The sequence below is a fragment of the Nelumbo lutea genome, chromosome 6, assembly GCF_056320005.1.
Source record: "Nelumbo lutea isolate HS-2025 chromosome 6, American lotus-T2T, whole genome shotgun sequence".
Lineage (NCBI taxonomy): Eukaryota > Viridiplantae > Streptophyta > Magnoliopsida > Proteales > Nelumbonaceae > Nelumbo > Nelumbo lutea.
The window spans coordinates 37,769,331-37,780,536 of record NC_142689.1 but is presented as its reverse complement, the minus strand read 5'-3'; the positions used below and the strand labels follow the sequence as shown (position 1 = coordinate 37,780,536).

Sequence of the window (11,206 nt, the reverse complement as noted above, 5' to 3'; positions counted from 1 at the left end):
CGCCCTACTCTTCTATTTCTATCTACCAACCTCCTTCAGTCCAGCTAAGCTTTTCTAGCAGCAACGTTCGTTCCCCTTGGTTGTTTCTCTTCTTTTGTGATATTGCCGAATTTGGAAGCGTTTTCTTCTTTTGTCTGCTTTACCATCCCCACCCCTCCTAATTTGGCGAAATTCACTATAATTTGAAGAAATTTCATTTACTTGATAGTTAGTATACTGATATCTGTTGGGGACGGTTGCCGAATCTGGTGACGATATGGGTGAGAAAGAAGCTAAGAAAGTTGAGACTCCAGCGGCCTTGGAGCCTGCACCACCTCCGCCTGTTGCAACTGTTTCTGAGAAGAAAACAGCAACTCCACCTTCCGAAGACAAAGTCGATGACTCCAAAGCTCTTGCAATAGTCGAAAGTAATCTCTCTCTCTCTCTCTCTCTAAAATCGAATGCGTTTAACTATTTTCGGTGTCTATTTCTACTTGAATTCACAGACGTTATTATTTTCGGTGATTTTTTTCCTCGATTGTATCCAGTTCATATGTGGTTACCGAAATTCGACCAGATCTTTTAGAAGTAATGTGCATGTGAATTGTAACTAACATAATCAATTTGTTAGAGAAAGCTTATTCTCATTAGCTAATTTTATTTGTGATCAACTTTTGGAATTAATTCTGTGTGCAAGTTGTACAAAGCAGGCCCGAATATGTGATATTTTATAGAATTCAAGCTTCTCCTTTGCTTCAACTAAATGCTTTTGTGGATCATTGGAGGGACTAATGAGTGCTTTTCTTAGATCCCTGGTTGTAAAGAGACATCTAAGAGTTTTCTATCAATTAATTTGTCATTATTCCTTTGGATCTGTATTTCTTCTGGTTACGCTCAATTGTGCTCCTTTGTTTATGGATTATTTCTTTTTTGGGTAGACTAACTTTTAGGAATTCCAAAATGATATGATCACTTTTTCTTTATACGTCTGAGTTGGTGAGCATACTACCTTTTGACATCCCCCCATTTTACAAACCATTTCATCACATCTTCAAGGATATATAAACCCTTTGCCGATGTCTGTTATGATCAAGGGAGTTTTGGTTTTTCAACCCTAAAGACCAATTTATCAAATACTGTTCTGGGTTTGATCGTTGAGCTTCATGAAAGGTGATTTTTTTCACACAAGATGTATCATGATGTACTCTGTATTTCTTCTTCTTTTTCTTGTTCAGAAAAAAAGGTGATTAAAGTACTTCTCTGGAAGATGATAAGTTCTAAAGGAAACTTGAAGTTTGTTGTCTGTGATTTTTAATTACTTATAATCATCTTTTTCTTGTTTGTATTACCAAGATTTACTAACAATGGACAGGGACAAGGAGCATGTGTGCATTATTAGGTAAAAAGCATGACTGAAATCATCATCATTGTCATCACCATCTAGCCTTATCCATCTATATGGGGTCGGCTACATGAATCCTGTTTCACCATTCCGTTCTGTTCAATGTCATATCCATTGTTAAATTATTAGCACTTAAATCATTTCTTACTATTTTGATGCATGTCCTTCTAGGTCTACCTCTTCCCCTTCTAGCCCCTTCAACTTGCAACAGATCACATTTTTGGGTTTTTTTGGCAGGTTTTTGATGCTTTGCACTTGCAGTCACTGGTGATTTCTGGTGATAAAAATTGAATTGACACATAAATGTTAATGGTCACCTGGGATATTGATCCAACAGTTCTAACCATTCCAGTTGTTTATTTGTTAATGTGGAGGTTACCAACCTTTTGGAAGGATTTTTGTTTGAAACATGAAGCAATAAAATTCTCCCTTGATGTATAACTTCAAAACGATACTGTCTAACCGAATCATGGTTTTTTCTGTCTCTGGCAGAGGCTCCAGACTTCAAAGAGGAGAAACATCCTAAAGAGGAGAAACATTCTAAGGGGTCAGCTGACAGAGGTAAATGTTGAATTAGAACTTTTACCTATGATGGGTGGCTTATCCCTAGAATATCTAGTTACTTGTTTCATAATTCTTCAGATATTGTTCTTGCACGGGTTGAGAAAGAGAAGACATTGTCTTTAATCAAAGCATGGGAAGAAAGCGAAAAGGCAAAAGCTGGGAACAAGTAAGACACTTGCATTCTCTTTATTCTTTCAACCATCTCTTGGTACCAGAAATTAAGTTACTTGGAATGAAGGAGGATTTCAGGATTGGTCATAATTACAGATTAATTAGAGACCTTCCTTGCATTTATTTCTACTAAATTTTACGTGTTCATTGTGTTTCATGAATAATCAGATTTTCTACTAAATATCATCCTGCCAGCTTGAATTTCTTTTTTGTAATTCTTATGCAGGTTCTTCTTTCTCACAAACCCAAGTTATTGTTCATGTTTTGCACTAGTGGCTTACACATGCATCTGTACTTTCCTTTTATAGATATGCATAATAGAAATAGAAATTAAAAAATATCAGCAAGAGCTTTTCACTAAGTTACCATTTGTGTTTTGTATTGTGCCTTTGCTCTTCACTAAAAGCTTGTTAAAGTTTGATTTCTGTTTGCAAACCTATCAGTGCAAAGTATTTAAACCTCTTTGGCCATAAAATGAAAATTTCTGTCATAGTATATGAACTAATTTCATAATTCATTACTTCTTAAATATTCACAAACATGAGCCTAGAATGTACCATCTATGATCTATAGAAACAAATATCAGTTGAGGAATGGATATCAATTTAGGGAGGTACGCATATATGGACACTGCAAACAACTTAAAGAAGGAAGAAGAAGGAAACACAGTTTGGTATTCACTCTTCTGAAACTTAATAAGGCACACTTTTCACCATTGGAAAAGTGGAAAAGTAGCTGAAAGCCCCTAGAAACCAGTGCATGTTTTCTAATGCTCTAGGAAACAAACATATCAAGTGCTTGATTTTTAGCTTTGTAGAGCTGTTAACTCTGCATCAAGAAGTGTGGCACTAAAATTTTCAGTATCCTCAAGAACCCTCTAGACTTCTAGACTTCAACTCAAATCTGTAAATTAGATTACAGATGAAACAGGTAAACCACCATCTACACTGATTCAGTTCAACTTAACTAAGCCTTGTCTGAACTATATGGGATCAACTAATTTATAGAGAATCAAGATGTTTTAATATAAAATACATCCAGAGTTTAATAGATGTAACAAGATTAGGAATGTAGTCAAAGAAGGCAAAGTTGAAGGATCTCATTACCAAATATATCACAATCATGTGGCACTAATGCTAGAGGCATTCTGTTCAATGTTATATGCCCTGGAATAAGATCTTTTTAACTTTTTTTTCTATATTTCATACATGTATTCTGGGAGTGCATTATATCAGGGTATTATAGTTAATTCTGCCATGTCTACCTTTATTTTTTCACTTGACTGGTTGAGGTTGACAAAGACTGTGAACATGACAATAATCTTAGAGAACTGTATAACAAACTCAAGTTTTATAAACCAACTATTTAATAGTCATGATAAACTAGATGATATTTTTAAGAAGAAGAGTATACTCTATTTACAACTTCATTATGAGGTAATCTGGTACATGTTCAATAACTTAGCATACTTAAACTATTTAAACAGGGCGGATAAAAAGTTGTCAGCAATTGGCTCGTGGGAGAACAGCAAGAAAGCATCTGTGGAAGCTCAGCTCAGAAAAGTTGAGGTATACCATTCTCATAACTCTTCCTATGTTCAGAAAGATTGAGGTAAACTGTTCTCATAAATCTATACATTACGAATATCTTTTGTCAATTTACTTTGTGATGCACCTTGAAAAAAACAAATCTATTAGGAGGAACAAATGCACTTACCATCAGTTATTTATCAAAAAAGAATGGTAGTGTTCTATTTTCACTAGGATAATATCACTTTCATAATCCTGAATCTGTATCAGATCTAGCCAAGCTTGTCAGTACCATGACATAAGATTCCAACCACTAGCAAACCATGATATTTTTTCAGTGGTTGCCATATAATAGCAACAAAAATCCCATGGTATTATTAAGCTCTTTTTAGGTATTAATCTAACTATTTGTTCAAATGGAATGGTAAAAACTGGGATTTGAATTTATATACTAGGAAAGCTTTTTGTCTAGATAGCCTTTAGTTTTTACTGTTCTGAACACAACTTTTCTTCTTCCCTAAAAATTTGAGGAAAAAATAAGCCTTGTTCTTCTTTCAAATCTAAATTAGCTATCAATCTTATTTTAAGAATCAAAAAGGAGAACCATCTTCAGGGCTAAACTCTGAATTTTGCTTCAGACCCTATTCTCTATCTTATTTAAGTGTTTCTTATATTCCATCGTTTGAGGAACAAACATTTACTGTAAAATCTTTGACATGTTTGGAAAGCCCCATACATTAACTGATCAAGACCCAGGTCAGCTAATGTTATTTTTGGACCAAGTCCAAGACAAGAATTCCTGGTCTATCAACAGACTCAAGTTGTATCTGTCTAACTGGTTTGCTTTGGTATAACTAAGATGGCCACAAAGAAATTGCTTAAATGGAAGGGAATAAAAATTGAACACTCAATTAAGGAGTCATCTATCTTCTTTCAGTTAAATGTTTACTTTCCTGCTTAGTTGCTTATCAAAAGAAGGGTAGAAAAAGGTGGAATAGGAGCTCCTGTTTCATTTCTAGTAAGAAAAATCTTTCATACAAACAGGAACAATACGAGAAGAAGAAGGCAGGATATGCAGAGAAAATGAAAAACAAGATAGCTCAAGTCCACAAAGAAGCAGAAGAAAAGAGGGCAATGGTTGAAGCCAAGCGTGGGGAAGATCTACTCAAGGCAGAGGAGATGGCTGCCAAGTACCGTGCCAAAGGGATTGCTCCAAAGAAGCTCCTGGGGTGCTTTTAAAGTTGATATTCTCAAGCTTGACAAATAGAAGTGGAAAATATGTTTTGGTTATTTGGCATCTGTATATTTCCTCTTTTTGTTTGGCTTGCTATTTACTGTTTGTGTTTGGTGGAGATTTACTAAATGTCCAATGTAGTTCGAATGTTTGATGCGTGTGTGTAAATAAAGGAAGAACATATTTATTTTCTGATAACAGATGTTTGAAATATTCTTCAGGTTTTTGGACTTAGGAAATTGACTAAAACCATGCATCCATTGATTTCTTTAGAATCTACACGTCTATGTCTGAAACAGAGAGATGACTCAGAAAATTGAAATGCAAGTCATCAGACTCTATCACATAATTGAAGAACTTCTACGATCCCTTTGGCCATCTGTAACATTACAGAGATTATAAGTGAAGCACTGGTATTTTACTGGTGCAACATTTTCGGTTTGATATAGAAAATAACTTTATCTTTACAAATTACGACCAAGAAAAAGATGCTTTTGAAAACAAAGACATGTTCTTGATATGGGTGACCGGTGACTACTATTTGGTTGGCATAAACAGCAACAGATTTTAACACCCTTTAAAGCTTTTATGGATCAGTAATCCGTAACAACGTATTAAGTAGAAGTAAAAAGTAAAATTGATTTGTTTGGTAAAAGAAGGAAAATAAATTAATATCAATACAATTACATTTTTTTGATACCTATGAAGGAAGATCAAACCTAATGGAATATGGCTCCACCCTTTATGTCCATAGACCATATGTAGTTTAGAGCCAAATGGAAACTAACAACAAATCCAACCCTCTACCAACTTGATGTAACACCGTTTATCTCACCATGAGACTGGGACCCACTATAAAAGCGGGATCATGTATGAGATGTGTGGTGTGAGACCATATGTTGGTAGAGGGTTGGAAGGTGTTTTAATTTGCTGGGACCTGCCATCTGTGCATTGGCATAAGTGTAACATAATGGATTCCCAAAAACATCTGATAAATAGATGTATCAGGAACCAAAAGACATGGGTTCAATGTCTTATAGAAGGAAAGTGCATGAATTGGCAAACTTTGGAAACCACAAATAAAAGATCAGGTCGCATAATCAAAATGCATTGCAAAGCATTTGTATTCATGAGGATCTAGTAATGAGTCGCATCGGACCATGAGGGATGAGCATCGACTTGAAGTGGTGTAGGTGCTAGTTTAGCATCTTCCCTTTTCTAGTTCATCTCCATCGGTGAGAAGTAGGTACTCATTTGAACGATGCATTCTAGCTAGAGGGGCGCCTCAGCCGAGTAGATATTCTTGAGGATGATTGTGCTTCTTGAGATGTGTTGTCATTTGAAGTGTTTCTCTATGAGTTCTCATGTTCTTCTTGGGTTGTTCCTCCATTTTCATTATTCACCATTCAAGAACTTGGACCTAAGTCCACAAAAGCTTTCTTGCTCATACCTTGGCCTTTCCACCTTATTAAGGTCTTCAATAGTCTCACTCTCCAAGAACGCAACATCTCTACTCTGGATGATAATTTTGTCTATAGAATCCCACAACATATAGCCGAAATCTTCATGACAATATCCAATGAAGATACATTGCTTGGTCTTACTGTCAAGCTTGGGCCTTTCATCTTTCGGAATTTTATAGATGCCTTGCAGTTGAAGAGTTGCAAATGATCATAGGGAACATCCTTCCCCCTCTAAACTCTTTTAGGAACATCACCCTTTAGTGTAACCGGGCACAAAAAATCGATTAAGTCCATTGTCATCCTCATGGCCTCTCTTAAAAAGGCTTGGATAACTCGGAGTAAGAGAGTATATGCTTTATCTTTTCAACTATGGTTCGACTCATCCTTCTACTAATTTCTTCTACCGTGGAGTCTTGGGAATATTCTTCTCTAGTCTGGTGCCATACTCTCTGCAATTTCAACTATGGTTCGACTCATCCTTCTACTAAAAAGCTTTGTTCTACCTGGTCTTGCACTCATATAGATTCTCCAGCTTATGCCATCTTGTATCCATCGATTTCTAATGCTACATGGTGGGAGATATTGTAGTCTACCCATTGCCTAATTTATCCAATATCTTTCCTATTTAGAAGCTCCTGCCCGTCTGGCGTTTGATCCCTTTCAGGTTGATGGGCTGAAATATCTCTTTACATTAGAGGTTCTTCCATTTTAGTCATCCAAACTGTGTAGTTTAAAAATGTAAACTTGAAAATCATGCAAGTATTCTCTTCCATCTCGATAGACATAGAAAAAAAATCACACAACACCGAACTTAGGCTTTGATACTAGTTTGTTGGGAAGTGGGTGTGTAATTTTGAAAGCAAATAATGAACTAGCAAAATGGGAAAGATAAATAAGCAGAACAAGAATAGAAAACAAGCACATAGACAACATTTTACATGAAAAACCCTTCTGAAACTTGAAGGGAAAACTGGGAAAAATCACAGGACATTAGTCAAGGTGAGTTAAAGTAAAGAGAAGAGTTGTCTTCAAAGAATTGGTAGAATTTCACTATATTGAATAACTGTACAAGACTGAACATATATACAAAAATAATAAAGAATAAATTGAAAACAATTACAAGAATAGAAATAGAGAAATAAGAAAATGAGCTTCAGTAGGAAACTTCCTAAGAGGAGAGTTTCCATTTTGCTTTGATTGATCTCTCTTTAGTAAGAATCCTTTGTATAGTAGCCGATCCTTCTTTAGCATGAAGACTAGAGCCTTCTTTGGTAGGAAATCTAGAACTCTCTTTGGTAAGAGTTCTAGAGCTCTCTTTAGTAGGAAGGCTAGAGCTCTCTTCGGTAAGAGGGGAAGAGCTAGGGTTGGTCAACTCCTCAATACACCCCCTCAAGTGAAAGTGGGCTGGAAGCACTTGAAGTTTGGAATGAAGCCATTCAAACCAATGAGAGGAGAGCGGCTTAGTGAAAATATCAACAAGTTAATACTGTGTGGGAAGGAACCGCACGATCAGAGACTTCTTAACAATAAGATCTCGAAGGAAATGAAAATCGACCTCAATATGTTTAGTACGGGCACGGAAAATGGGATGAGCTACAAGATACGTGGCCTCGATATTATCACAGTAGAGAACCGGTGGGGACTGAACTTTGACCCCTAGGTCAGAGAGAAGAGAATTTAGTCACAAGAGTTCAGTGGTGGCATTAGCTAGAACTCAAAATTCAAACTCAGTACTAGATCAAGCAATAGTTGGTTGTTTCTTAGTAGTCCACAAGATCAAATGAGAACCAAGGAAGATGCCATACCTGCCAGTAGATCGTCTACCGTTAGGGCAACCAGCCCAATCAACATCTGAGTAAGCAGTCAATGTCTCCGATGTGTGAGCCGAGAAAAATAAGCCATGGTCAATGGTACCTTTCAAATACCGCAGAATACGTTTAACTGCACTCCAGTGCTCAACAGTAGGATCATGTAAAAATTGACAGACTTTATTAACTATAAAGGCAACATTTGGTCGAGTAAGAGTGACATACTGAACTGTACCTATGATGCTCCGGTACTGAGTGGGATCAGATAGTAACTCGCCATCAAATCGAGAGAGACGAGAACAGGTGGCCAATGGATTGGAAACTGGTTTGGCTATAGCAAGATTAGTCTTTAGTAAGAGACCCAATATGTACTTGCACTGAGAGAAAAACAACTCTAAGGCATCACGGTGATACTCAACACCAAGAAAATAGTGCAATGACCCCAAATCTTTCACGGCAAAAGTCTGAGATAAATTGCTAATAAACCGAGAAACATGAAGAGAAGAAGAACCGATAATAATAATATCATCAACATAAACAAGAATATAGATGATGATCTGATCTTGATTGTAGATAAACAAAGAAGGGTCACATTGGGATCCACGAAAACCAAGATCATATAATTTATTACTTAAATGAGAAAACCAAGCTCAAGGGGCCTGCTTGAGACCATAGAGGGATTAATGAAGTTTGTAAACATGATAGGGATAATTGCTATTTTCAAACCCTTTTGGCTGATGCATATAGATAGTTTCAGTAATAAACCCATTAAGAAAGGCATGATGTACGTCTAGCTGGTGAATGTCTCATCCACGAGAAACTACTAGTGACAAAACAATGCGCACAGTTGCTAGTTTGACCATAGGGTTGAAAGTCTCAATGAAATCAACTCTCGAAACTTGAGTGAAACCTTGAGTGACAAGATGAGCCTTGTAACGTTCAATCGAGTCATCAGGGTGTCATTTGATTTTGAAAACCCACTTGGACCCAACTACGTTCATAGAGGAATCATAGGGAACCAATTCCCAAGTGTCATTCTAAAGTAATGCACGGAATTCGACAGCCATAGCAGAACGCCAATGAGGGGATTTAGTAGCCTGTCCGTAGGAAGAGGGCTCCTCTTCATGAGTAGTAACATTATGAAGTAGAGTAGATGGAAGAGGATGGCGAGTAGCTGATAAAGCTTGAGCCGATCTGGATGCCTTTGATCTTGTTATCATAGAATGGGTGCGAACAGGGGGTCCCATAGCAGGGGTTGTGTCAAGCAGTTCCTAAATAGGCCCGGTGTGCCGAACTGGTAAGAGATCATTAATGATGGAAGCTTCTTGTTCTGGTTTAGAGGAAGAAGTAGCAAATTCCTCATTAGTAATAGATTAGATGGCAAGGAAGCAAGAGATACCTCAGGGGAAGAAGCAGTAGGAAATGGACATGTGTCAGCATTAATGATACCCAGAGAAGGAAGAGTAACACTAGTGGGAGTAGTAGGGCTAGAAGGTGGTGATGACTGCACAAGTCCAGGAATGGAATGTTCATAAAAAACATGTTGAGCAATGATTTCCGTGCCGGTAACAGGATTGTAACAATGGTACCCTTTGTGATTGTTGTTGTAGCCAATAAAGATACAAGGAATAGATCGAAAGTCCATCTTATGCAAATTATAAGGCCGAAGTAGAGGAAAACATTTGCAGCCAAATACTTTTAACATAGAATAATTAGGAGGTTTGCTAAATAACTTTTCATAAGGAGAGAGATTATCAAGTCTTAGAGTCAGTAGTTGGTTGATAAGGAAGACTACATTTTCAATAGCATCGGCCTAGAAGGATTGGGGGAGAGAAGAGGACACCAGTAGAGATAAGGTGGACTCAATGATGTGGCGATATTTACGTTCAACACTGCCATTATGTTCATGCGTATGAAGACAACTGAGACAGTGAGTAATACTGGCATTGTCAAGATAACGAGAAAGATATCAAAATTCACCACCCTAATCACTCTAAAACACCTTGATTTTTGTAGAAAACAAATTCTCAACATGATTCTTGAATTTAAGAAACATATTAAACACATATGATTTTCTCTCAAGAGAAAAAATCCATGAAAATTTTGAATATGCATCCATAAATAAAACATAATATTGGAATCCTTCATTGGATAAAATTGGGTAAGGTCCCCATACATCAGAAAACACCAATTCAAGAGGAGAAGATGTATTTGAAGACGGTAAACTTAAACGATGGGCTTTACCCTTTTGACAAGCTTCACACACAAAAGGATGACTAAGAGATCCAGAATAAGGTAATCCAAATTTAGAAATAATGTTTTTCACAACTCTTAAGGAGGCATGACCAAGTCGTTGATGCCATTCTGCTAAGGAGGTTTTCTTGCCAACAAAAGCTTCTATGTTTTCTGTCTTGTGCTGAACTACTCCAAGAAACTGATAGAGTCCATATCTACTTGGTAAATTTACTTACAGAGAGCAAATTTTTGGTAAGAGAAGGAACATGAAAAATATTCTTCAAGGCAAACTGATTATTATTCCAAACTAATGAAGTGGACCTTGTATTATTTATAGTCAAACCTATGCCATTACCAATCTTGACTTGATCAAAACCTTGGTATTCAGGTTGAACTTGTAAGTTGTCAGCATCTGGTGTCATATAATGAGTGGCGCCACTATTCGGATACCAGATTGGATCAAATCCAAATCCAGATGTAGAGCCATTATGAGGTACACCACTGTGAAAAGTTGTAGGATCTACTGGATGCGACCTGCTTTCTCCTTGATATGAGATCAAACCATTTGTAACACGTCAGGGCTGACAGATTTCCTTTGCTGCATCCTTGTCCATGGCTTGAGGGCTGACCTCCACGCCCCCTGCCTCTGCCACGATTGTTGCCCCCTCTGTTTTGATTATATGAGTTCTGAGAGGTCTAAAAGTTGTTAGTAGCATTTTTATTATTCATGGCAACATTAACATTAGAATTTTCACTAGAAAAGCTATGTTGCAAAAGCCAAGATTCATGGCTCAAAAGTAATCCAAGGACATCACTAATAT

At 37.0% G+C, this 11,206-nt stretch overlaps 1 protein-coding gene across 1 annotated transcript; it reads left to right on the top strand.

Moving 5' to 3' along the window:
- The first annotated feature begins 216 nt into the window (after positions 1-216).
- On the top strand, positions 217-5,077 carry LOC148848605 (remorin-like). Its single transcript, XM_088950392.1, has 5 exons — positions 217-407; positions 1,874-1,942; positions 2,024-2,111; positions 3,603-3,684; positions 4,690-5,077. The coding sequence occupies exons 1-5, from the start codon at positions 257-259 to the stop codon at positions 4,882-4,884; spliced, it is 585 nt and encodes a 194-aa protein (XP_088806518.1). The 5' UTR covers positions 217-256; the 3' UTR covers positions 4,885-5,077.
- The last annotated feature ends 6,129 nt before the right edge of the window (positions 5,078-11,206 follow it).

Bases quoted from the DNA above. Each gene is read 5' to 3' on its own strand.
- LOC148848605 (XM_088950392.1), top strand. From the start codon at position 257: ATGGGTGAGAAAGAAGCTAAGAAAGTTGAGACTCCAGCGGCCTTGGAG. The intron at 408-1,873 runs GTAATCTCTCTC...TGTCTCTGGCAG, and splicing joins AGCTCTTGCAATAGTCGAAA to AGGCTCCAGACTTCAAAGAG. The intron at 3,685-4,689 runs GTATACCATTCT...TCATACAAACAG, and splicing joins CTCAGCTCAGAAAAGTTGAG to GAACAATACGAGAAGAAGAA.